This window comes from Parambassis ranga, chromosome 17 (genome assembly GCF_900634625.1).
Source record: "Parambassis ranga chromosome 17, fParRan2.1, whole genome shotgun sequence".
NCBI lineage: Eukaryota > Metazoa > Chordata > Actinopteri > Ambassidae > Parambassis > Parambassis ranga.
Genome location: NC_041037.1, coordinates 14,916,648 through 14,943,058, shown reverse-complemented (window position 1 = coordinate 14,943,058; position 26,411 = coordinate 14,916,648). Strand labels below are relative to the sequence as shown.

Here is a 26,411-nt window from a genome sequence, read left to right as displayed (position 1 = left end):
TTAATTGATAATTGAACATCATAACAGGTGACCACTGATTTATTAATGTGAGCTGATCCCTAAGCTGTGGCCAATGTATTAAAACGTTGAAAAAAACTGATGTGTGTGTCATTCACAAACATGAGTGATGGCTGAGCAGTCCATTAACCATTTAAGGAAATTTAAACATCGTCTCTTTTTCTCCAGTCAGCTCTAAAAGTCCAGTATTTTCTAATGAGAGCATCTACGGCGCTAAAACGGCAATGTTGAAGATCACTGAGCCAAATGATCCCAGCTAGGCCGCATTTATTGTTTTCTCAACCTAACTATGGCTCTCATCCCGCCCAGAAGCGGCGGTACGTATGACGGATGGCTAGTTTAGCCAATGAGCGTGCCGTATGCTGCCGGCTCGCGAGGATACGGTCCAATCATACTTTGATTTCATCCGAGGGGCACGCTTTCTACGCTTTCTCTGGCAAGAATGTTAGTTCCTGCTCTTCCCTGGCCGTTTCCTGTAATCGTACAGTGTTGTGAGACGGAGAAAGCCATGTGTGTCGATGCAAAGGTAAATTTAGCACCCCGAAATTATTACTGTGAGAGTTGGGGCAGTGAATATGATGGTTATTTTCAGGTATTTTTGCCGAAAAATAGACGCAGATCAACCGAAACAGTATTGCGGCCTAACCAGTGTCTGAACGTTAACGGGCAATGGTTATTGTGGCACGTTGCTTTGGTTTGGTCCGGTTTGTTGATAAGATTGAAGGAGTCCGGTAGACTGAATGGTTGATAGTAAATGGCAGAGAAGCGAACTAAAGCGTGTAGACATTAATACATCGTGTTTATGAAGGTGAATTTGCTTTCGGTGCCACACACGCTTTTGTAAGAGGCACATTTTGGTCGCGGTACAAGCTAATGCTAGCCGACGGTTTTGTAAGAAAGACTGCAATAGAGAGGAAAGCATCCTGCCTCTCCAGCATCAGTACCCTCCTCGTCCGACTTAACTATTTTCAATCAGTTAATATTCTCTGCGTTGTTTGTCTTTGTGTATTACTTCTTAAAGGGCATCGTACTGTTTTATGTGCGTTCAAACCCCGTACCATCACTTTGTAAGCATCTCTGGACAGTGTGGTCATGGGTTAGACGATGGATTCAAAAACTATATACTTCTTCTCTAACTCTTTGGTTTCAAGGCCTTATTTGCCATTCAAACATTTTTTAAAACTTCCTCTGTTCAATTAGTGTCCTGATGCACTGAACGCAACAGTTAAATGGAGCATGTTGTCAATATTTATTTATGGTATCAGAATTCTGTATTTTATTAGGTTATTTATGCATTTTCTGTCTATATAAGAAATGAAATATTAATATGGATTAGTAAAGCAGGAGGGGTCAAAGAATACAGGTCGGGTGTTACATGAAGTACAGCATTTTATTTTGCGTCAAAATAAGTATGTAGTGTCTAATTACTGGTTTGCCTCTTTCTTCCCTAAGCTGTTTACCTAAAAAGTTAAGAAGAATTGGACGACAACGATTTAGCTTCCATCTCGGAGTCTTTTTAAAGTTGTGCCCGTCTCCCTGTGTGGAGTGGGCAAGATGGCAGATCCCATTATGGACCTCTTTGAGGACACACCTCTGTTTAACCTGGATGCCCTGCCTGATGATTCCTTCACTCAGGGCTCCTCAGACCCTGTGGAGGAAGCGCTCAAGCTGGCTTTGGGCCAGGTGGATCCCCCGACTGAGCCAGAGACCACTCCTGAGCTCACGGTCACTTCAAGCCTTGGTGTTCCTGTAGCAGCTCCTGCCATCCCAGACCCTGCCCCTGTTCAAGTCCCCACACAGCAGCTGGTGCCAGTGGCAACTGCTCAGACTGTTTCCATAGCTGCAGCTCCCAATGTGATCCAGGTCCCTGCTCCTGCCCCTGCTGATACTGTACCTCACATACAGGCCCAGACCACCATACCCATTGCCAGCAACACCACTGTTGCCACCAGTAGCACTGTCCTGCTGAGCTCACCTCTGACTGTTTCCAGCTCCCCAGTTACTACCACTGCTGCTACGCAGCAGCTCACACAGATAACTCACCAGCTTACTCCCCAGCAGTTAGCTGCCATCACACAGCAGGCTGGTGGCAAAATTGTCATTCTCAAAGGTCCCCAGGGTCAAGCCCAGGTGCTGCAGACTGTAACAGGGACCACAGGCCAGACGGGCGGAAAGGTAATCCGTGTGTTGTCTGGGACTCCGCTCAAACCTGGAATGTCCATACTGCAGGGAGGAACAGTTTTGAATCAGACAAGTCCAGGACAAACTCAAGTCAAGGTGGGTGCTGCAGGGGTGCAGAGGCTGCTGCAGTCTCCCAATGGGCCAGTGAAACAGGTGTTGCTCACTTCCATGCCCCAGCAGGTACAGCAGACGCAAGGCCAGCAAGTTCAAGTGCAGATTCCAGCCCAAGCACAGATCACCCAAGGCCAGACTCAAGTCCAGGTCCAGCCCCAGGCCGCCCAGATCCAGGTGCAACCTCAGGGCCAGGCAACTCAGATCCAAGTCCAGGCACAGGGCCAGGTACAACTTCAGCCAGCCATGCAGGCCCAGGTAAGCACCACATCCTCTGCCTCCACAGGTAGAACACAAAGTGTCAGCATAACAGCTGCACCACTGCAGGTGGCGCTTGGCTTGCTGTCAGGGTAATTGCAGAGTTTTACAAGCTTTATATTTAGGTCAGCGTTTCCCATGTCATAATGAGTCTCCTTCTGTATATCCAATCTTAGGGGGGTGAAGCAAAGCGTATCACCCTTGTTCTCCAGCAGCCCTCCCAGGCTGGGTCTGCTACGGCAGCGGGTCAAGCTGTGACAGCCCAGCAGCAGGTCACACAGGTCCAGCAGGTTCAGACGGCACAAGGAGGTCAGCCACAGCAGCAACAGGCCCCAGCTAGACTAGTGCTGGGTCAGCTCCCCGGTGGCAAACTGGTCCTCCAAGGAAGTCAGCTAGCTGCCCTAACCCAGGCTCGGGCTGCGGGCCAGGCTGGAGGGCAACCCAAAGTCCTTACAATTCAGCTGCAGGTGCAGCAGCAGCCCAACCAACAGGGAGGAGTAAAGGTGAGAAACAAGCACCTGTTGTTTTTATCGGCTATAGTTAATTAATTGCAGTATTCTGATAGATTTTGTACAGGTAAACAATTTCCCCAGTATCCTGAATGCCGCCTGTCTGCATGTAGTTTCCATCAACTTTAATAAGTACTTACTTGACTCAGATCTTGTATTCAGCAAATGCAATATGCCCTGAGCTTTCATAAATGTTCCCCTGTGTGACTAATATTTGCTTGTGTCAGAGTGGACTAGTTTTTTTTTTTAGATGTGTAAATACTGCATTTATCATTGCACTTTATCACTGTAGAACAATGGCTACTGTTGTTTACCTTGGACACATCAGTTTAAATAATTAACACCCCCACCTTGGCTCTGCTATCTACTATCTATTCGCAATCAAATGTAGTTTCCGTCTTTAACACAAAAGCATTCAGTGATTCGAAACAAGTTTTGATGCTGTGCATTGTGTCACATTAGTTTGATTTGTTGCAACAGTAACTCTCAGATTTGGAGATGCAAAGATCTGTTTCAGTTTAGACTAGGCTTGTGCAAAATCGTATCGTGTGCAATTAATCGTCAGAAAAACTGTAATCGATTAATATTTGCCACTTATCGATTACGGCGATTAGTGCCTCGTCATGATGACGCATTTTTGTGTGCGGCGTACTCTCACCATCACCCGCGCACATGTGAGCCCACAATAACAATAATGGTGGAAGGCAGTGGTGTTCAGTTAAATACTGCGGAGCAGCACGTTCCTAACATAAGTTCAACGTCTGTCACCATAAGCCGGAGCACGAAGAAAGCCGAAGAAAGCGCAACGAGGACACAACACTACACTACAGCTGTATATAGTGCCGCGACATGCATTAGGTGAAGCGTGTAGCGTTGGTTGTTGCTATAGTAACTGAATTTTTGCTCGTATCAAATGAATAAACTCCGATCTTTATTTACGGACTCCACAGCAACATAGGAAACATTACAACAGCGAAGTCTCCTCCAGCAGATATCGGAAAGAATTCCACTCAGCCGAGAATCCGCGATACGTTTAGTCATTGTGCTCCTTACGACCAAACTAAGCGCTGGAAGAACGTAAGGCAGGTTGATTTGCACAGACACACATTTAAATGTGAAATTGTCCGGTTTGTTTATTTGTTTGTTTTTTCTGCTGCTGTTCTACAGTCTGAGTGAAAACATGCACTAGTGTGGGACATATTCCAGTCACAGGTTCATTTGCGCAGACACATTTTTTAACTTGAAATAATCACTGATGTGACTTTTCTGAACTTATTTGTCTATTTGTCTGTTTAATTTTAATGTTGACATGCTTTGTGACCTTAAGATAAAAACATTTGAAGTTACTTTAAATGTTTGCTTCATTATTATTTTGAAGCAGTTTGTGCCTCAATATTATCAATACATATTTCCATGGCTGGTTGGTGCCTAATCACCAGCTTAACCTGTTAGAATGAAGCAGTTAACTTGACCGATGATTTGTCGGTATCATGCTAGAACACTGTGCCAATTTAGAGTCAAAAACATGTAAGTGCAATTGTCATCAATTAATCGTCAAATTAATCATTATCGGCTAAATGCCACAATTAATCGTGATTAATTTTTTTGCCAATATCGCCCAACCCTAGTTTAGACTCTGTGCATTTAGAACAAATGCCCAGGGTCTGTTAAACCTAGGGTAGCATAAAGTTGGCACGTGCAGTGGAAGTGTGTTGTACTTGTGTGATTTTCATGGTTTAAAACTAATTAGTAATGTTTTCACCAGACTTTAAAATTCATTTCCATTTACAATTGGTATTCATTACACTCTGAAGCGGCTGGTACAGTTTTTGATTGGCTTGTCTCTTTCGTCTCCACAGTACCAGTTGGTTTCAGGAGCTGGCAATGCTGGCAGCCCACAGGTGTTGCAGATATCCCAGGGTCAAGGAGGACAGAGAGTGGCAGTTCCCCTCAAAATGCTTCTACAGCCACAGGTATGCCTCCAAGTTGACCATACACTTTTCTTGTCTGTTTAGTGGAGCCAGACATTAAAAAGTGTGTAACACTCTGTTTCAATCAGACAAGCTCTGCCTCATCGGTTGGTGGCACAGTCTCTGGCGTGAAGATCCTCAATGCTTCCACAGCAGGCCCCTCTACTACAACCTCTCCCTCCCAGGCCATCCGCATCACCAAGGCCCCCGGTGAGCCTGCCTCTGTGCGACGTGTGGAGATTCTTTGTAAACAGGAGAAAGCAAATCGTATAGTGGCTGAAGCTATAGCACGGGCCAAAGCACGCGGAGAGAAAAACCTCCCCAGAGTCCTAAACCAGGACGAGCTTCCAAACACACAGACCTCTCCAGAGTTGGGTGGCACTGTGACTGTGGTGTCGGCTGCTAAGAAAAAAAACAGTAGTGGAGGAAGCAAAAAGAAAAGTCCGGTCACTGGAGGAGCAGTGCCCAAAACTGTAGCAGGGGCTGACAAAAAGGGTAAAGTAAAAATAGCAGGAGGACCCACAGCAGTGGCTGGCGGCACTATAACACCAGGGGCTGCGAACAAGAGCAAAAGCAAGACCAAGATAAAGTAAGTTTACGTGACAAGCAGGTGAGAAATGAATGCTGATTATTTCTTTATGTTTAAAAATGTAATGTAGAAAACCATAAGTGTTACTACCACTACTTCACCGTCTTTCTTCTCTCCCTCCATTTTTGTCACAGCACAATTACTCTTGTAGGAGCAAAGAAAAGAAAGAGAAACGCATCTTCTGACCACTCTGATGGGGAGCTTAGCCCTGCTTCACCTGCTGCACTGGAGGATGATATGATAACGGTACAAACAAGATCACACATAATCTCATCCAAAAAACATAACAAAGAATAGAGCTCACAGCTGTCATTGGTACTGAGGAACCCCTCAGTTTGTGTTAAAGATAAAAAAATCTGATTTCCGATGTTTTTAATTGTCAAAACAAATAAATAAAGGCACATGAAGTTGAACTTAGCTCGGAGAAAACCTGAGATAACTGACACACATCTATTTTTGTGCTATCCAAGTTATTAGAACTCCCCTTTGATTAAAAAGGTCCAATAAGCACAATTATACATTTAATTTACACCTCTCTCTTCTGGCCAGAAGAGGCGCTCCAACCGTGTGGTGAAGCGGAAGAAGTACACAGAAGACCTGGATATCAAGATAACTGATGACGAGGACGAGCAGGAAGATGTTGACGTTACTACAACCTCAGCAGCTGTGCCCTCCATCAGTGGCGGGACAGCAGCACAGCTGAAACAGGAACTGGAGCTGGACGGGGACGGACAGCCCAGTATGCAGTTCTTTGTGGTGAGTGTCAAACAACACAAGGTTGAGATTGATGGATGTTGGTAGCGTTTATTTATTTTTACACACATTTGTAATTATAGTGCACCACTGACACTTTTGTATTTTACAGGAAAACCCAAGTGAGGAAGATGCTGCCATTGTGGACAAAGTGTTGTCTATGAGAATCATAAAGAAAGAAGTATGTTTAGTTGCAGTCTGATCCATTACGTTAATACTCATACTTATTTTTAAGGTTTGTCATGTCTTAAAATCTTCCATTCCCTTTAAGGTGTCTCCAGGCCAGTATACCAATGCTGAGGAATTCTTTGTAAAATACAAGAACTAGTAAGTTTCAGTATTTAAAGAACAACTTACTTGCTTGAGGAATAAATTAACAAACAAGTAAAACTTCCTCTCTCTCACCCTCCTATTTTCAGTTCATACTTACACTGTGAGTGGGCCAGTTTGAACCAGCTGGAGAGAGACAAGAGGATCCATCAAAAGCTCAAGAGGTTCAAGACCAAGCATGCACAGATGAGGCACTTGTTCCAGGAGGTGAGTGGAAGTGACATTCTGAAACCGCTTTGTCTTCGGGGGGTTGCTCAGCTGACTGAACTAAACCTTGATACCACTGTTGTCTTCAGGATGAGGAGCCTTTTAATCCAGACTATGTGGAGGTGGACAGGATTCTGGATGTGTCCCACAGTGTAGACAAGGACAATGGCGAGGTGTGAGACCATGTCATAAATTTACTGTTTCTCTATTTGCTTCAGAACTTAACTTTTAATCTTCTTTGGCCACATGGCATTTTTAAGTACTTGTTTTTAATTTACACTTTTCCTCTCAATCACTCTAGCCTGTTGTCTACTACTTGGTGAAGTGGTGCTCTTTGCCATATGAAGATGCCACATGGGAACTAAAAGAAGACGTAGACGAGGGCAAAGTTGAAGAGTTCAGCAAAATCCAAAACCGACAACCTCGTCTGAAAAGAGCGGTGAGCTTTCGAGTGGACCATGACAAAGTTTTTCCCCTTTTGTGATCGCTTGCTTTTCAAGCACATTTTGACTTTGCAAGACATCAGTAAAAACGGCTAAAAACAGCAAAGTCGTCTGACTCAATACCCACCCAGCAGCACTACTTGCAGAAATGTTGTGAAAGGTTCCACTTTATGCAAGGCTTAACAGACTGGAACTTCCAGGATGCATGAATTAAAAACGCAGCACAGTGATTCACATCAGACACTTTATATCAGTACTACATATGTTTGTTTTGTCATTGGTTTCATCTGTTTTTTCCTCCTTTCTTCACAGCCGCGTCCTCCATCCAGTTCATGGAAGAAGTTGGAGGAGACCAGAGAGTACAAAAATGGCAACATTCTCAGAGAGTATCAGCTGGAGGGAGTCAACTGGCTGCTGTTCAACTGGTACAACAGGTATGTGACACTCATGCACATTTTAAGTGTATGTTAAATATAGTTCATTTGTAGTTTATTATTGTTTAGTATTGGACTTGGGAAACAACACAAAATCCCACATTCTGTGGACAAAACACATGTATTTTTTTAATGCTAGAGCAAAACACAAGTGAACCACATGATAAAACATTGACGTTTATATATAATTTTGTATAAAAATTGAGTATAATAATACCAGTATTTGCCTTCAATATTCACATGCTATTTTGTTTTTCAGGCAGAACTGTATCCTGGCAGATGAGATGGGTCTAGGGAAGACCATCCAGTCCATTGCGCTGCTGTCAGAAATATATACTGCTGGTGTTCAGGGCCCCTTCCTGGTAATTGCTCCCCTTTCCACCATCACCAACTGGGAGAGGGAGTTCTCCACATGGACACACATGAATGCCATTGTCTACCATGGCAGCCTGGCCAGCCGGCAGATGATCCAGCAGTATGAGATGTACTGCAAAGATGAGAAGGTGCAGTTATTTATTCTCGACTGCTTTTTGCTGATGAAACATGTCTGATTTAATAATAATATTAATGTCATTCTATGTTCAGGAGCATTTGATCCCAGGTGCGTACAAGTTTGATGCCCTCATCACAACCTTCGAGATGGTGTTATCTGACTGCCCAGAGCTGAGGGAGATCTCCTGGCGTTGCGTGATCATTGATGAGGCTCACCGCCTCAAAAATCGCAACTGCAAACTATTGGACAGCTTAAAGATGCTCGACCTGGTAAGTGGCTGATGAGGCTTTGTATCTATTTATGCTTATTAAATGAGCTGCATGCTGACCTTTCCTAATGTCAAACATTGTATTAAAATCATGTGTGAATAACCTGTGTTGCCCATTTGCTCATCCTGATGGTTTTTCTGTCATCCACTGCCTTTCCTTCCCTTTCCTTTTGCCTCTCTGTCATCTCTCCCAGGAACATAAAGTGTTGTTGACCGGCACTCCTCTTCAAAACACTGTGGAGGAACTCTTCAGTCTGCTTCATTTTCTGGAGCCTGCTCAGTTCCCCTCTGAAACTGAATTTCTTAGAGACTTTGGAGACCTCAAAACAGAGGAGCAGGTGTTTATTTTTCTTAGTCTGATACTCATATTTTATATATATATATATATCATATATATTTCAAATCATTGTTTCTTTTCATGACACATCTACATGGCTGTGTTATCATATAATATACATGTGATATATGTGATTGAATAGGCGCTTTGTTTTGGTCCATTAGGTTCAGAAGTTGCAGGCAATCTTGAAACCCATGATGTTACGAAGGCTTAAGGAGGATGTTGAGAAGAACCTGGCACCCAAACAAGAGACCATCATTGAGGTTGGTTTAAGCAACAGAAGAAATGTCTTACCTGTGTATATTTGCCATTATGTTTTAAGGTTATGCTTGAAATAATAATAAAAAGAAAAACTCTGCTCCCTCTTAGGTTGAGTTGACAGATGTCCAGAAGAAATACTACCGGGCCATCCTGGAAAGGAACTTCAGTTTCCTCAGTTTAGGGGCAAGCAGTAACAGCAATGTCCCCAACTTGCTCAACACAATGATGGAGCTCCGCAAGTGTTGCAACCATCCCTACCTCATCAATGGTACTGAAAAACAACTCATGTTACCTAATTATCTTCTGTGCTAAAGCTGGGTTAAGGTTGATTACCTCTCTTCTGGAGATTTTGCAGTCCGTAATGGTGTCATACTTACAAATGCGTACATGAACTTCTACTGTACTTCTATATGACTGTTAATTCACAGTATAACTTTTAATTCGGCTGAAGTACAACAGCACTGTATGTGGGTTTACTGTTGTTATTTATTGTATTGAGTTTGTGCTAATGTCTCATTTAGGTGCGGAGGAGAAGATCGTAGCGGAGTTGCGGCAGGTGTATGACCCCCTGGCCCCTGACTTCCATTTGCAGGCCCTTATTCGGTCGGCCGGCAAGCTGGTGCTACTGGACAAGCTGCTCCCTCGCCTCAAGGCTGGTGGCCACAAAGTGCTCATCTTCTCCCAGATGGTGCGCTGCTTAGACATTCTGGAGGACTACCTCATCAACAAAAGGTATGAGGGTCATATGCATGTAATACAAATCTTTAGTTGGCAGATCTGATTAATATGATAACCTCCATCCCTACAGATACCTTTATGAGCGAATTGATGGCAGAGTGCGTGGAAACTTACGACAGGCTGCCATTGATCGCTTCAGCAAGCCTGACTCAGACCGTTTTGTCTTCCTGCTGTGTACCCGTGCCGGTGGCCTGGGTATTAACCTCACTGCTGCTGACACCTGTGTTATATTTGACTCTGACTGGAACCCTCAAAATGACCTCCAGGTACATGACTGTGCAGTGCTGTCTTATGTAAAGTTATTTAAATTAGACTCTAAAAACAGATTAAATGCTATGTTCAGCACTTGAAAATGTTAAAGTTGTCAACAGCATGTTCTTCTCTTCAAGCTCTTTTTTTGTTATTTCAGGCCCAGGCGAGATGTCATCGTATCGGCCAATCAAAGGCGGTCAAGGTCTACCGTCTCATCACCAGGAACTCCTATGAGAGGGAAATGCTGGATAAAGCTAGTTTGAAGCTCGGCCTGGATCGTGCTGTCTTACAAAGCATGAGTGGGAACAAAGACAGCAAAGACGTCAATGGGGTAAGAAATAAGTCATTAAAACAGACTGCCACTGTTCGGTGCGTCAGTTGAAATATTTTTAGTTAAGGTTATGTAAACGGCTTTCTATGTCACTTTTAACAGATCCAGCAGTTCTCTAAGAAGGAGATTGAGGATCTGCTGAGGAAGGGAGCTTATGCTGCCATCATGGATGAGAATGATGAGGGCAGTCGGTTCTGTGAGGAGGACATTGACCAGATCCTTCAGCGAAGAGCCACTACTATCACCATTGAGAGTGAGGGCAAGGGATCCACGTTCTCTAAAGCCAGTTTTGTTGCCTCTGAGAACCGCAATGATATTGCCCTGGATGACCCTGAATTCTGGCAGAAGTGGGCCAAGAAAGCAGACATAGACATGGATTCCATCAATAGAAAGGTAATTACTGTAGGCCGTTACTGATGTTTAGAAGTGTTTTTTTAGATAAGTAGGTGCATAGTTCAACATATTTTCTATTACTTTTCCTCCCACAGAATACTCTTGTCATTGACACTCCAAGAGTCCGCAAGCAGACCCGTCAATACTCCAGTTTAAGAGGTGAAGGTGGAGACCTGTCTGATCTAGACAGTGATGATGAGTATCCACCAGCCAATTCTAGGCAGTCGCGTGCCTCTCGACGCTCAGACCGCCATAGTGGAGGGGGTTATGGCCGCACCGACTGTTTCCGGGTGGAGAAACACCTGCTTGTCTATGGGTACAAGGACTGTTTGCCATTATACATTTTTTTTTAATTGGCCTTGTCCTGTTTTTTAACTGTTTCAACTAATTTTCATCTTTTTTTAGGTGGGGTCGCTGGAGGGATATCCTGTCTCATGCCAGATGTAAGCGGCGTCTGACTGAGCGTGACGTTGAGACGATCTGCCGTGTCATCTTGGTCTTTTGTCTGCTCCACTATCGAGGAGATGAAAACATTAAAAGTTTCATCTGGGAGCTCATCACACCACCGGAGAATGGGCGAGAGCCCCAAACACTGCTGAACCACTCTGGTACGCATACAAATCTAAAATGACAGAATGGATAAACAAGTGTGTTTCGCAGAGGAACAACATTGATTGTCAAGTAAAGTAAACCTGTTTAAATGCTGCATGTTAATATTTAGTAACTGAATATTTCTTTCTGCTTAGGGTTGTCCATCCCGGTTCCAAGAGGCAGGAAGGGTAAGAGGGTAAAGGCTCAGAGTACATTCGATGTTCAGAAGGTGGAGTGGATCCGCAAGTACAATCCTGACACCCTGCTACTTGATGACAGCTACCGCAAGCACCTCAAGCACCAATGCAATAAGTGCGTGAAGCCACATCAGCTGTTTTTACATATTTGTATTTATTGTTATTTGTAGTTTAATTTTAAAACATCCTCTCTGTTCTGTCAGGGTGTTGCTGAGGGTGCGCATGCTCTACTACCTGAAACAGGAGGTGATCGGTGAACATGCCGATTCTGTCCTGAAAGGAGCTGATATCAGGTATCTTAATAATTGTAATGTAGTCAGGTGCACTCACAAACAGGCTTAAGTACTTCATTTCACTGCCATACCCTTAACAACTGGATGCCATGAATTTTTTTCCAGGGATCTTGATATCTGGATGCCTGAGATGGAGCAGCAGGAGGTACCTGCAGGATGGTGGGACTCTGAGGCAGACCGCTCACTACTTGCTGGTGTATTCAAACATGGTACGTTCTTGCGTGTGCTGCACTGCTTCTGATTTGGAACTTGTGAAATGTGCCAAGCTTGTTTTCTGTCATTCATCAGCTTTGATTTTTATCTCATGTTACCAGGTTATGAGATGTACACCACCATGCGTGCTGATCCCTGCCTCTGCTTCCTGGAAAGAGCTGGCCGGCCTGATGACAAGGCCATTGATGCAGAGCAGCACACTGGAGACACTGAGCTGGGAGATGAGTAAGTACAGCCCTTTTTTCCTTATACCGGTACATTTATAGTATAGTATAGTATAGTATACATTTATGACTTTTTAATGGACGTTTCTGACTTTTTCTGCTTGCATGTGTTGTTTTCTGCAGTGCTGACTATGATAAATACTCAGAGGATCCAGAGTTCAAGCCTGCGTCAAGACACACCAAAGACCTTTTTGAGGAGGTAAAAATCTCACACATTGCACTGATTGATTTGAATGTTTAACGACAAAACTACAATAGTGGGGAAAAAAACACTTTGTTTTCTTGCAGCCTGATTCTATGAACGTGGATGATGAGATCTCTGTGGAAGACAAGGCGGGACCAGTGGTCACAGAAAGTTCAGTTAGAGAGAGCGGCGCCGGCGACTGGCCCTCCAGCTCCTCGCTGACGGCACGGTTGCGGAGACTGATCACCGCTTACCAGCGGAGCTACAGACAGGAGCAGCTTAAGATTGAAGCTGAAGCAAAGGGTGACCGCAGGCGCAGGCGCTGTGAACAGGCCAGCAAGCTGAAAGAAATTGCACGGCAAGAGCGACAGCAAAGGTTTGTTGGTTTTTATTCTGCCTGCATTGGTTCAGGAAAATTAGTTATACATTGACATATGCTTAAGTTCTCAAGGCATTTCACCTTGTGTGGTTCTTAACTCAACTGGTGTGTTTTTCTTGTAGGTGGACACGCAGGGAAGAATGTGATTTTTACCGCGTGGTGTCAACTTTTGGGGTGGAGAAGATAAAAAAGGAGCCCGGTCTTCCTGAGAGCGGAGATCCTGAGTTTGACTGGACACGATTCCGCACCTTTGCACGTCTGGACAAAAAAACTGATGAGAGCCTCAGTCGGTACTTCCGCTCCTTTGTCGCCATGTGTCGCAGGGTGTGCCACCTCCGCCCGGGTCGTGAAGGTAACGTATACAATATATTGTCAAAATATCTCCTCCATTGTTCCAGTGACTAGTGAAGTCTGCTACCCTCTCTGACTTACGGTAAACTGATTTTTCTTATCAGATCCAACTGAGATTTCCCAGACTGTTGCCCCCATCACTGAGGAGCGTGCCTCACGTACTCTTTACCGTATCAGCCTTTTACGTCGCCTCCGTGAGCGAGTCCTCCCACACCCCGCCTTAGAAGAGCGCCTGCCCCTTACTCCATCCAGCTCCGAGCTACCTGCTTGGTGGAGTATCCCGGAACATGACCGCCAGCTAATGCTTGGTGCCTCACTACACGGTGTCAGCCGCACTGAGCTCTCCATCTTCTCAGACCCACAGTTCACTTTCAGTCAGTCCCGCGATGAGTTCATTCAGAACCAACAGGCGCCACCCCCTCCACCACCACCACCGCCACCCCAGGCACCGCCCATCATGACACTCAGCCAGCCAAAGACGGAGGATGACTTGCCTAGTGTAAGGGAACAGGGGGCTGATGAGAGCGCTCGTCTGCTTAGTGGTGTAATTGGTGCTGACCTGCAGAGCACACCCTTGAGTCACCATGATGACAAAATGCGAGTTCAGGGCTGGAGCTTCAAGAAAAACAGGGTGAAGGGAGAGCGAAGGAAGGGTGATGGAGTATCTGATTCGGATTCAGACTCGGATTCAGGCTCATCGTCCTCAGAGCGATCAGGCAGCAGTGATGACAGTGCAGAAAGTGAGGAGGAGGTGGAAGGAGGTAAGTGGATAGATGGAGAGAAATACCCAGTTCTTGGGGGAAAAAAGCAAGTGTTAATATTTCCCTTTTTTCCTTTTAGCAGGCATGAAGTCGTGTGACGTGGATGAAGATAACAGTTTACTCTCCATGACTACATCTCAGGATGGCATTGCCCCTCCTGATCCTCTCAGAGTGGACTGGCCCAAGGTAAATCATATATGCATATCTGGACTTGATATAAGAAACTGATTTTTCCCATGTTAACTGACTCGTCTTTGTCTCAGGACCGTGTGTTGATCAACCGCCTGGACAGTTTGTGTACGCTCGTGCTGAGTGGTCAGTGGCCCTCAGGGCGACGCTACGTGTCTGAGGCTCAGCTTAACCCAAGCTCAGAACTGGTGGGAGAAGAGATGGCTTATGCAAGAATGATCCGCAAACCCAGCAGCATGCCGAGTGCTCCTGGGGCAGATGGAGAAGATGGAGAGTTTACTGTAAAACTCCTTAAGGTGATTAAAAAAAAATAGAGGATTAGACATTGGTTGTTGGCTAAATGTCAAAGTCTATATATCAAATATAACCCCGTGATATGTAGTTAAGAGCTGACTTGGAGATCCCTCTCTCACTCTGGCAGGAGGAGGGCCTGAAGCTAACTTTCTCTAAGCAAGCCTTGATGCCCAACGGGTCAGGTGGAGAGAGCAGTGGCCGCAAGAAACGCAAGGACCAAGAGGTACATGCATCAGGTGTTCCTTTCAGCTTGGGCAGAAGTATAGCTGCACTGGATTTTGTTTTTTAACTGCTGCTGTCTCTTCATTCCTTCTTTCAGTTTTCGGACCTAGATGAACTTAATGATTCTTTGGAGCGTACTCCTCGACGCAGAGACCCTCCTACATGGCTCAAGGAGAACCCAGATTATGAGGTGGAGGGAGACATGCTGGAGGTTAATTTAGTTTATTTAGTCTTATTCGATAGTATCGACTAAGCTAAGCAGGTCTAACTCTGGTTGCTAGTGAAACAGGAACAGGGCTTTGTTTCTGCTCACATCTTTCCTCCTATTTTCCCAGTTACTTGTTAACAGGAGCAAGAGGAAGAGGAGACGGAGGGCAGATAAAGCCCTGACAGGCAGTGAGAAGGTCAAACTCATCAATATGAGGAGTGGAAAGAAGGTGAGACATAACTACATACAACTCTAGTTTGAAGTTGTGTGCGGAGTGCAGTCACTTGCAAACTTAACATCCGAAATGTTTCTCGTTAGGTTGGAGCTGCTTTCTGTCCAACACTGCAAGAACTAAGGGAGTATCTAGAAGAGAATCCCGATATCGCAGTAGCACCTGAGTGGTCTGAAACAGTGCGGACCTCCGTATGTATTCACAATATCTGCTAACCACATGCTGTTAGACATGTTAGTGTTCCATTAAAAAAATATGTTTGTATAGAATATTATAATAATGATTCTTGCTTGTTGTCTTTGAAGGGCTTCCTCCCTGAGACCTTCTTCCACCGCCTGCTGACTGAACACTCAGATATCCCCAAGAAAAGTAGACGCCGCCATCACCACCATCATCATCATCACCACGCACCAGAGCCTACCCCAGAAGACCACAACCTGGATGAAGTTGAAGAGGAGACTCTGGTTTCAGATGGTGCCTACATGATGGATGAGGAAGACCTGGAGACCTCACATCACTTCCTTACCAGTACAGACTTTGATGTTAAAATAGAGGGCGGCGACAGCCTCTCTCAAGGAGACTATGACAGCTCAGATCAAGAAGCGCTGTTGGACGATGTCATCATGGTACAGAAGGACTCAGACTCCTCATCAAGCTCGGAGGATTGACTGAACCCGCCTCCTGAAACACATCTGACTTAGTCCCCTTCTCAAAAAAACAAATCATGTTATTCCTTCATTTATTTTTACCATTATGGATGAATGTGTGTTTTTGTTGCTACTTTTACTCATTATTTTATATAGGATTTTTCCATATAAGGAGCAGGTTTGCACCCTTTGGTTTTTTCCCCCTATCATTACAATTATGTTTCCCTCTCTCGCTAAGATCATTCTCTCTAACCTCTGACAAACTGGCAAAAAGCTGAGCTTTCTTACTTGTCAACCCGTTCTCCTCCTCTTCCTCCAAACCTATGAATTCCCATCACATTCCCAATCGTGACCAAAAGGGGACCCGTGCTGTACAGACACACTTTTCTTATCTAAGAACCTCAAAGTTGGTCCTCTAATGCTACATGAAACTGGACATGTATACTGAGCAGAGCCAGATCCCACTTTAACCCCTCGGTCTTGTTTGGTCGCGTCCTTTGTCCAGACGAGTCTAGGAACTGAAAGGGGATCCAGTGTGTGGGTGTACTGTTTGTGTTTTCAGTCTGTGGGAGGGGTGGGGGTTGAGAGGGAGGGAGAGGGAAAAGTGGCGTATTAGTTACTGAAGCAGTCCTAGGAGGATGGGTGTATTGTACAATGTAGAGCTGGTCAATTGTGTACTATGGTGCAAAGATGACAGCAGTGAGTTATTATTCTCGTTTTATGATCTGACTGTATCTGTGATGAATAACAGCAATCTACAGTGAAAGAAATGTTGTCTGTTTAATTTATTTCATCCAGCAAAAGCAATAACTCATATGATTCATTATGCCAGTCTGCTCAAATTACCTCAGATAATGCACAAAGGCTTACATTATTTCCAATTATTATGCACTAGTGAGACATATTTAAAAGAACAGTACTGCTAATTTACCTTAAAAATTAAACATCGGCTGTTCCATTACCACTACATATTTCTTTGCCTTCTTTCTGAATAATAATGGCAGAAATGTGTTGACTTGTTTATAACCACTCTAGTGTCCAATACTTTTAACAGTACTCGATATTTCAAATCCTCAAAATAAATAATGCACAATATGCACATGTAAGTACAGCAAATTGTACCCAATACTTGTTATGTACACGTAGAATACCGTTAAATCGGCACAGAAACTAGTAAACAAACATGCTGGGTGGGAGTTAAGCTTCTACCATTAACGACACCTGCAGTCAGGGATGCATAACGAGGCAGTGTACGGGTACTATACATCCAGTGAGGTTTTGCAAAAAAATCAATTCAAACCTAATAGATTAATAAATAAAGAATTTATTAGATTTGGGGCTATGCAGCCCAGAAAATCTTGAAGATGGAGGTAAGATGTACTTAAATCCGCGTATCTGTTTATACTTCCCATCATTTGGTTACTAAAAGGGCATGAGGTAAGGAAACTTGAAACCATTAAATGCTGCATTTTACAAAATAAACATACTGCATGATTTCTATAGTTTTAATTCATGAACCACAAAAGAGCAACACATTCATGAACAGGATTTCCTTTGACACTTGAATGTGTTAGAATCAGCTGTAATGTTAGTATTAAATTATTATTGTCTGTAGAAATGTCTGTAGACACTGCTTTGATTTTTTAAAAAGTAAAAGTATTTCAAATGAATGTGAAGGGAAAAGTTGGATCATCTGATGTGTGATTTAGCAGCAGTTGTTTCTGGTAACGTTGGTATTTTCCCGACAGTCCCTGAATCCATCACTAGCTATCGCGGTAGGTTCAGTGAGGGCGCTAGTTAGCAGCAGCAGCAGCAGCACACTGGCATATGAATGGGACTGTTTGGGGCCTCCGGCAAAGTTTGAGCCGTGGGGGATAAAATACTGATATTTTGTCAACAGTGGTATTGTTTGGCTGTTGTCGGCCTCACAATATTTCATTATCCCAGTTTCTCCAAAGGGCTTCACAGCGAAGTAGTTTAGCATCATCTCAACGACCTCAACGTTATGCTAACCGGGGCAGTGCTTAGCTAGCTAGCCTAGCTATCTAGCTAGCAGATTTAGTTTACAAACGAGTGGCTGCCATGAATGAATGGGAAAGATAAACAAATACCGATTTTAACAAAGTTTACAGCGCGTGTGATAATTTGTTACTGAAAAGTATTTCATTGCAAAATGGACCTCAATTTTTACTCTGACTTGTCGGATGGTTGTGGGCAAAATGTTGATACGGAGTTTTTGGACACTCAAGCATACGGTGGATACTCGGAGGATAATAAGGTACAATTAAAAGTATTTAATTTAATTTGAAGAGGACGTCTTTGACAAATAGTACTGTGCAGGTAAATGCTAACGCTGGGTTTCAGTTTTCAGAAAGCAGCGACAGTTATCTCGCCATCAGTGGAGCAAGCCACCCGTTTTTGTCTGCTGAGGTGAGAAAACTAAAACGACATAATATACTAATCAGAGTGTGTTTATGAACGACTGAGCCCATCACTCTTTCGCTCTCATACAGCAGACATTCCATACCCCCAGTCTCGGGGATGAGGTTTTTGAGATCCCTCCCATCTCTCTTGATCCGGACCCAGCTCTGAGCATCAACGACGTGTCCCACTTCGAGCTGACAGATGGTTCAGATGGCACAGGAGGACCCTCTGGCTCCCGTAGCCTTGTTAGTAACCTGGTGGTTGAGGCCAATGACCCTTCCTTTGCTTCTACATATGTGAACTCTGGCTCTCAAGGCTTGGAGCAGCTGAACCTTGGGACAATGGGCCAGGCTGGAGGGGGGCCTCTACTGAGCTCCTCTGCTCTGGTGAGTGCACATAGAGTTGTGTTAGGATTGTTTAAAGGTGAATACATAAACAGCTGCTAAGTTTGTGTGTTGTCCCTGTCCAGGAAATGGGGAATTCCAGTGGTTCGCATTTCAGCAGTTCATCCCCTATGACCATTGATGTTCAGCTTGGTGACATTGGTCACAGTCTTTTGGGAAGTGGTCAGCTTTCTACCATTAACCAGACAGAGCTGGCACTGGGTCTCGGAGGTGACAACATCGGACATCATTCAGAGACACACGAGCAGCCGCTGTCAGCAACACCATCTCCAGCTGGTTCCTTGCAGGATGAGGACATGGATGATTTCAAAGTGAGCAGTTACACCTGCAGAGCACTGACAGCATTGATGTTTGTGTGAGAAAGAGTTTTTGTGTTGTTGTTGTAATACACGTCTGACTTTTTCTCTGTTTGTTTCTCCCTACGCAGAGGAGTGTGCTGGTGGACCCCCCTATGTCCCTCTCCTCGTCCTCAGTCCTCTCCCATATGTCCTCCCATCTAGCACTCCAATCTTCTCTTTCCCCAGCTACAGCCAGAAGGGATGGGGGAAAGCCATCCTCACCTGCCTCAGTCAGTGCAACAATGGGGGCAAAAAAAGGAAAGAAGAAGAAAGATCCCAATGAGCCGCAGAAGCCAGTTTCAGCATATGCACTATTCTTCAGAGACACACAGGCAGCCATTAAAGGCCAGAACCCCAATGCCTCTTTTGGGGAGGTGTCAAAGATTGTGGCGTCAATGTGGGACAGCTTGGCTGAGGAACAGAAACAGGTATTTGCAAATGTTTATATTCTTACGAGCAAAGTAAGCAATTGTAGGAAATTTCAGGGAGGGTCCATGTCAGTGCTGTCTAACAGTGGTACTTTTCTGTCTTTAGGTGTATAAGAAAAAGACAGATGCAGCCAAGAAGGAGTATTTGAAAGCTCTTGCAGCTTACAGAGCCAATCAGCTCTCTCAGGTAATGTTGTGGTCTTCTACAAGAAAGACACTTAAAATTTCTGGGTTTCATTTTCAAATTTCTTTTGGTCCCACCACAGCCTGCCACTGAGGAGGTGGACAACCTCCCTTCTCCACCTCCACCTCCACCTCCTGCTAACCCGACTCTTGCAGCCATGACTGCTGCTAGTCGCCAGGTAGCCCGGCCAGCTAACAGCAAAGTGGAAGAGAACACCATCACCAACATCTGCGCCTCCAACATCATCTTGGATGTGCCTGAGGTGACCACACGCTCCCGCACAGGGGCAAACAAAGTTACTTCTCCTACACCTGCTGCACCTCCAGCTCAAACCATCACCAAGATCATAATCCCCAAGCACATGCTGCAGGGGGGTGGGCAGGTGGTGACTGTGTTGCCTGGAGGTGTACGCACCCTGCAGCCAACCCTCTTGGTCTCGGGCACCTCACGTCAGCCACCTCCGTTGCAGCAGATGCAGAATGCGCCACCACCGCCGCGGCTTCAGCAGATGGCCCCGGCACCTCCACCCCTACAAGCCAAACCCCGCGAAGGCATTGCTATGCCGGGGCACCCTGTATCTGTCACGGCTACACCTCCACCTCCACTCCAGATAAAAATAGTTCCTGCCTCCATTCAAGGAAAAGAGACCCTGCCAATTATCGTCCCTGACACTGCAGCTTCATCATCTACTGTGACAACATCAGTCCAGTCTGCACCCATTGTGTCACTGCAGGTAGTGGGCGCCACTGACACTTCAGGCCATCCGGACGATGATGACATTACAGAAGTGCTGCCTTCAGAAGAGGTAAACGCCACTCTTTGTTTGTAGACAAATGTAGCCACTACTATCTCAACCCAGTGGCTTTTTTTATTGTAAAAACACAATGTTGATGTAGATTGTCAGTCATCCAGGTCCTCTTCATATAAGTACTTAAAGCAGGGCAGCTGAGCTTGTGGAGTTTCTTGAAGATGTTTCGCTGCCTCTCTTAGAGCAGCAATATTACCTAGAAACTCAGGTCCAGTTGCCCTGCTTTTGAGCTCTTGAACGTAAAAACATAAGTCACCTGACCATGGTCTTTTTGGTGGGCAAATATAACTTCAAATAACAACATATAACTGTTTTCACCCTGCCCCTATTAATTTAGCAAAAATGTCTAATAATGTAGCCCCCCCACCCCACTGCTTCTATAATATTTAATTAGTTGTGCTGCAGCAGGTGCTGCTGATCATCAGTCCTTGATGAATTGATTGTCAGCAGGTGTGCAGACCTCATTAAAAGCATTCAGGTGTCTTTTAACACAACGGAAAGACATAAACATTGGTGTTAGAGCAGCAACTGTTGCTGCACTTCAGTCTAGAAAGGCATATAAAACCATTTCAAACTTGGAGTTCAATATATTGCAATGAGAAAGATTATTCACAAGTGGGAAAACCTTGCAATGCTCAGAGGGGGGAAAAGCACTCAAGAGCTACAGCCTACATATTAAATGCCCTTTTAACAGATGGGACCAAAGAGGAGTTGTTTGGCCTAAATGTTCACATCTGGCCGAAACCAAACGCATTTCAGCAGAAACACCTCACACCTGCTGTCAGGCACAGTTTGGGCTTTAGACTGATAGTCATACAGGAAATGATAACTTAACGTTATTGCTGCTGAAGGGGGATTCACTTAGTGTTGCCCAAATGTTTTTACTTTTTGGCTTCATTTTCACGAAATAAATATTGAAGCAGTAAATAAAGTTGTTGCAGTAGGTTTAATGTGATTCATGATTTATATTATATGTTTACTACCTTTTGAACATGACTATATATTATTATTTTTTTTAAAACTTAATTTTTTGAAGTGGAAATTGACTATCGTTTGTGTTTTTTAACGTCTCTGAAAAGAGCTAGTTAGGACATAAATCAGGCCATTGATGCAGCAAAATGCATTACCAGTCTCAAGATCACAGTGGATCATTGCAGCTGTAAAAGAGCTGTAGATACAGTACAAACATGGCTGCACTGTACACAAACAGTGTATCACTGTTTTAAAGTAAAGTGTTGAAATGACAACAGAGGAAGTGAAAGTCACGGCTTATTCATCAACCCATGAAAAATCACTGAGTTAGAGCAATCGCACACACAACTGAGGAAAAGCAAATGTAGGTTGTGGATCAAGAGATCTGAACTACAAATGTGAACACACCCAGTGCAGTCAGTGACTTTGAGCTGGAATGTTTTTAGCTGGAAACTCTATGTAGTATACTGTTTTATTGTTGCTTTCATGCTATCATAAGATGTTTAGTAAACTACAGCCGGTGTATTGTCATCATGTTCGGATCAGGTCTAAGTCGGTGTGTACTCCTTTTCGTCGCATTCTTTTAAAATTATTTCCTCTGTTTTTCAGGATGAGATGGAGGTGAATGGGTCCGTCGATGCCATTACTATGAAGAGTGTATGTGTGAGGGCTGGATGCAACAGGCCAGCAGTAGAGAGTGAAGACTGGGACAGAGAGTACTGCAGTAACGAGTGTGTGGCCACACACTGCAGGTGTGTAGAGGTTTGAAAGCTGCGTGCATTGTTTATATATTTCATTTCTTAATTCAATGTCTTTTGTTTTTCAGGGACATATTTAAGGCGTGGTGCAGCATCAGGGGTCAGACTATGGGACCAGTGAAGTAAAGAGCAGCTGCATCAACATGTTTGTTTTTTAAAGTAAGAACCTGTGTTGTAGTACAAAATGGTTAAAAAATACATTTCTCAGTAAATATGTGACATTCTTTTCTGTTTTGAACATAAACTGGATGGTTGACAGGACAATAAATATCACTAATTGTGGGTCATTTCATGCTAGCATTGTATTATGTTTCAGTATGTATACAAATGTAGTCAGGCAGCTAGGACTCAGTTCAACAAGTGTGAGAGAGGGTTAACGATGATAAGACCACACAGGTCAGTTTATAGTTTATAGATTGTTTTTTTTTACTGCAATTTGGTTAAAAAGGCTAAAAGAGAAAAAGGATGAACAGGAATTGTCGGACTCTACCTCAGTTTTTTTTAGAAGAAAAGCCTTGTTTGTGGAGAAAGCAGTAGAAAGCAGCAGCATCACTGCTCCAGCATGATCTGTACTGAGGATAGTGGCTTTTCAGGCTGACTATTGCCTTCATGTTTTTGTAAGAATTTCTGATCAGTCCAGTGTTAAAACTGATTCACCTTCACGTTTCCTTAATAAATGAGCCAAATTGCTCAAGCTGGTATTTTTTGTTTTTAGTCTCTTGATGTAGGATTGTAAAACATTTGTTAGGAAATATACAAAATATGACCAAAGGAGGCTAAACATGAGGTTACTGTTGCAGCCTAACCTGTGTCAGAGTACATCTGCTCTTTGGAATTTACCGTGGCTGTTGAATTGTGACTGATGTTCAGCAAAAAGAAACGACATTATTCAATTAGGATAAAGTAAATGTGAGACCAATTTTGTTTAACTTTTCATTGCACCGTTTTCTTTTTTAATAGTTAACACACCTAGAGCTCATTTTTGTAATTTTGTTCCATTAGGGTGTCCCATTCATGGACTGGATTAAAGCAATCACTCAGAAAATGACATTTAAGATTTTTTATTCCTTGAATGGAATGTCAGGCTACAGCAGAGTACCCAAGAAGCCTGAATGCATCTGAGGAAGCTCTTGTGGTATTAGCAGAAGATGGGGAATACATCATTGTTTTAATAAGAGGCAAACAGGAAATTAATCACATTAATAAATACAATTTGACAGGATGTCAAGACAAGGGGAAAAAAAATAAAAAATATTAACCAAGAGTAGCAAAAATTCAACAAGGAAACTGACAACAAAGCCTCTGTCATAAATTAATTATCCAGGTAGTTCAGCAGAATGAAAAAAAAAGTCCAGCAATGCATTACAACAGTTACGAAATAAACGACAAGTTAACCATAGTATGCTCAATGTTTCTTCTTTTACTTCATTGTAGGCTCAATCAGATAAACACATTGTATTTAAGGCTCTTAAAAAAATCATGAAAATTATGAGCCACAACCAAAAAACAGTGATATACCAGTTTTAAAATGTATATAAAAGGTATAAACGTGTGTGGTTTTGTAGGCTTGATGTTGTGCAGATTGATTCATAAAGCGTTGACAATAGATGCACTGCTGGGTGGATTGACCACATACACCCCCAGACCCAGACAAACAGGCTGAATCAGTGTGGCTTTGAATTTGTGTAGCTGTGCAGTGGTGGAGTTAAAAGCTATGCTGCCCTCCTCGAAACTGACCATCACTGCTATCCACCTGCTCTGCAAGCTTTCAGAAACAGCAGTCTGACCTTTATTGTGGTGGACAGACAGAGTGCCTTTTCCATCGTGCTTAAGGCTCCAGGACTCTACGTTGTTTCCGAACACGCTGCTGTCCTTGCTCTTGCGTGGGATGCTCTTGTAGGACACGGCGATGTCCCATTGTCCCTCAGCCTCCACTTCCCAAATGTGGGTGCCAGAGGAGAAGCACTGGGTGGAGAGGACCTGCGGGGCTTCGTCGAAGCGGTTGTTTGTGTGAGGATAATTCAGCCTTGTTCCCACCCTCTTTACAGTTGTGAGGTCAGAGGAGACTCGCAGGAAATGGTTAACCGTGTCCATGTCCAACATGGGAAGTCCTGATGGATGGACACGTCAGTTTTAAGCGGGTTGTCATGCATTGTGAGGATGAGGATGGATCATCAGACGCTGACATAAATAAATCAACCCTGGTACAACCAGGAAGTTACAGTGATTGAGGTCATCTAACTATTCAGGCGGTTTCCTCCTCACCTACTTCTTCTACTGTTAAATTAAAACATGTATTACTGAAGAGAGATCGGAGGAACTAAATCTCCATGCTGCTTTGGTCATCTTTGGACTCTTAAGCTTGCAATGTCTTACCTTCAATGGTAGAGTAGATAAATTTAATACGTTTCTGCTCCTGTTCTAACGATTCCTGCAGTGTATGGTTTTCCACAGAGAAGTTGTAGGCTGGGTTGGAAGCAGAAGAAGCAGACGTCAGTGAATTCACACTCACAGAACACGCAGTGGACATAGATAGTGCTTGTCATCTCTTACCATAATACAGAACTATGAACCAGAGACAGAGCAGGACCATGGTGACACCGTTGAGGCGCAGGCTCATTCTCTGCTTTTAAGTGTAAGAAAATACATGAAATTCAGAATGTAGGGATGACATCACAAGTGTCTTTTAATGCAGTTTATTTACAGGGCTGGTGGATTCTGCGATTTGCTCCTGAAGCACTTTGAAGTGTTGGTCCATGTATTCCTGTGGAATGAATACACACAGGAAACTGATGTACTGCTGACAGACTTGTTCCTGCATAATATGGTGTCAAAAAAGTGTCATTCAAACTCACAAACAGGCGTCTGTGCAGGACAGAGGAGGCCTCAGTGGACAGGTTGAGCTGCTTCCTCTCCAGGGCACAGATGTTGCAGATATAGCGCCTGGACGAGTTGCAGTAGTATCTCAGAACCGCATCTTTGTGTTCCGGACATTTCCTCTCCAGGAGGTCTCCCAGTGGTTCCACGAGGGGGTGTCCTGTGAACACGGGAAGCTCGAGGTGGTCCTTGACGTGCTCTTTGCACAGCGACACCTCACACTTCAGACACGTTTTAATGGCTAGAATGTGTTTCTGCCAGCACAGGTCGCAGTACACACAGTTTGTCTGCTTTTCCTGCACACAAAATAAACCAAAGTTGATTTAAGAGATGTTAGGAAATATATAAGTCATATACTTCATACATGTCTGCATCTTTTAAGAGTCACAAACAAAGAGACTGGACAGTTTAAATAGTGTTTTTCAGCAGGTACCCTCCTCCTCCTGTACACCCTGAAGTCTTCTGCGATGTTATTCAAAGCGTAGTTCTTATGTGCAATCTCTCCAATAGATGTCCTACAGTCTGGGCAGCGGTAGTTTCTGTTTGAGGCGTGATCCTTCATGTTTTCCAGACAGCCCAGACAGATGCTGTGTCCACAGGGCAGCTGCCGAGGATCATTGTAGATGTCCTGGCACACCGGGCACATCAGCAGTTCTTCAAGCCGGCTTTGTTCTATATCTTCCATAGTTAGTCCTTCTTCAGAAAGTGAAAGGAGAAAAGCAGAGAGTAAGGAGTTTGGTGCAGAGTTTAGCTCTAGGCTGCTTTTTCCTGTTTTGTTTGGAATAACCTACAAACGTTAGCACAAGCTGCTAAGTGTAAAAGTACTGGAGGTGGTTTAATTCTTACCCTTACCCTTACCCTTTTTTTCTTAAAAAAATCAAAAAAATCAAAGGTGTGTAAAGTCCTGCGTATTTCATATGCGATTTACACACTTACACACACACACACTGCTGCAAGTGAAAGCACTACTTTGTACTTCCGGGGAGGCGGGGCCTCGGTGGAGCAAAACATTTGAAATATAATACGGTTATATTTTAAAAAATGGTTACTACTAATAATAACTACTACCACGGTGGCATACAACGTGAATAAAAGACACGTTAAGAAAAACGTAAAGGTACGGCCACCGAAAACCTTAAAAACATTTCTTTCGAGGCAATGACCGACGTCGCTTCCTGCTGACGTCACCAGAATAAGAAGGTAGCTAAACACACACACAATGCTGTGTATACCTAAAATTACTTTTTAAATAAACGAAACTAAAAAGATTATTAAATATAGAATTATTAAAAACATTATTATGATTATTGTTGTTGTTGTTGTTGTTAAAATATTGTTAAAATTAGTTGTTAAAATA

At 43.8% G+C, this 26,411-nt stretch overlaps 3 protein-coding genes across 15 annotated transcripts; 2 read left to right on the top strand and 1 right to left on the bottom strand.

The window, feature by feature from the left end:
* Positions 1 to 454: 454 nt before the first annotated feature.
* chd8 (chromodomain helicase DNA binding protein 8) lies at positions 455 to 16,756 on the top strand. 7 transcript variants are annotated; one of them, XM_028427731.1, is made up of 40 exons: positions 455 to 544; positions 1,471 to 2,265; positions 2,377 to 2,568; positions 2,745 to 3,071; positions 4,937 to 5,050; positions 5,137 to 5,636; positions 5,771 to 5,882; positions 6,186 to 6,392; positions 6,502 to 6,570; positions 6,661 to 6,716; positions 6,809 to 6,926; positions 7,016 to 7,099; positions 7,228 to 7,365; positions 7,682 to 7,803; positions 8,063 to 8,306; positions 8,389 to 8,565; positions 8,759 to 8,902; positions 9,066 to 9,164; positions 9,271 to 9,430; positions 9,684 to 9,894; positions 9,971 to 10,166; positions 10,310 to 10,483; positions 10,586 to 10,876; positions 10,972 to 11,192; positions 11,282 to 11,484; positions 11,623 to 11,779; positions 11,868 to 11,957; positions 12,063 to 12,166; positions 12,272 to 12,395; positions 12,518 to 12,593; positions 12,683 to 12,954; positions 13,080 to 13,309; positions 13,413 to 14,069; positions 14,149 to 14,255; positions 14,333 to 14,554; positions 14,680 to 14,775; positions 14,872 to 14,985; positions 15,110 to 15,211; positions 15,301 to 15,405; positions 15,520 to 15,882. In XM_028427731.1, the coding sequence occupies exons 2-40, from the start codon at positions 1,573 to 1,575 to the stop codon at positions 15,880 to 15,882; spliced, it is 7,671 nt and encodes a 2,556-aa protein (XP_028283532.1). In that variant the 5' UTR covers positions 455 to 544; positions 1,471 to 1,572. The 7 variants fall into 7 exon arrangements, with proteins under 7 accessions (XP_028283532.1, XP_028283531.1, XP_028283530.1 ...); XM_028427730.1 differs by having other exon boundaries at positions 1,471 to 2,295; positions 2,380 to 2,568; XM_028427729.1 differs by having other exon boundaries at positions 1,471 to 2,295.
* LOC114449885 (E3 ubiquitin-protein ligase TRIM58-like) lies at positions 15,221 to 26,011 on the bottom strand. 6 transcript variants are annotated; one of them, XR_003672018.1, is made up of 7 exons: positions 25,488 to 26,005; positions 25,033 to 25,350; positions 24,882 to 24,941; positions 24,731 to 24,803; positions 24,554 to 24,643; positions 23,562 to 24,288; positions 15,221 to 15,232 (listed from the first exon to the last, which is right to left on the bottom strand). XR_003672018.1 is itself a non-coding variant. In XM_028427737.1 (7 exons), exons 2-7 carry the CDS (start codon positions 25,737 to 25,739, stop codon positions 23,765 to 23,767), a joined length of 1,317 nt encoding a protein of 438 aa, XP_028283538.1. In that variant the 5' UTR covers positions 25,740 to 25,750; positions 25,913 to 26,011; the 3' UTR covers positions 23,223 to 23,764. The 6 variants fall into 6 exon arrangements, 5 of the variants coding, with proteins under 5 accessions (XP_028283538.1, XP_028283540.1, XP_028283541.1 ...); XM_028427737.1 differs by lacking the exon at positions 15,221 to 15,232 and having other exon boundaries at positions 23,223 to 24,288; positions 25,488 to 25,750; positions 25,913 to 26,011; XM_028427739.1 differs by lacking the exon at positions 15,221 to 15,232 and having other exon boundaries at positions 23,223 to 24,288; positions 25,488 to 25,755; positions 25,941 to 26,002.
* tox4a (TOX high mobility group box family member 4 a) lies at positions 17,642 to 23,194 on the top strand. Of its 2 annotated transcripts, none has more exons than XM_028427735.1 (9): positions 17,642 to 18,139; positions 18,226 to 18,291; positions 18,378 to 18,671; positions 18,755 to 19,000; positions 19,117 to 19,455; positions 19,562 to 19,642; positions 19,722 to 20,444; positions 22,029 to 22,171; positions 22,246 to 23,194. In XM_028427735.1, the coding sequence occupies exons 1-9, from the start codon at positions 18,035 to 18,037 to the stop codon at positions 22,301 to 22,303; spliced, it is 2,055 nt and encodes a 684-aa protein (XP_028283536.1). In that variant the 5' UTR covers positions 17,642 to 18,034; the 3' UTR covers positions 22,304 to 23,194. The 2 variants fall into 2 exon arrangements, with proteins under 2 accessions (XP_028283536.1, XP_028283535.1); XM_028427734.1 differs by having other exon boundaries at positions 18,375 to 18,671; positions 22,246 to 23,193.
* Positions 26,012 to 26,411: the final 400 nt, after the last annotated feature.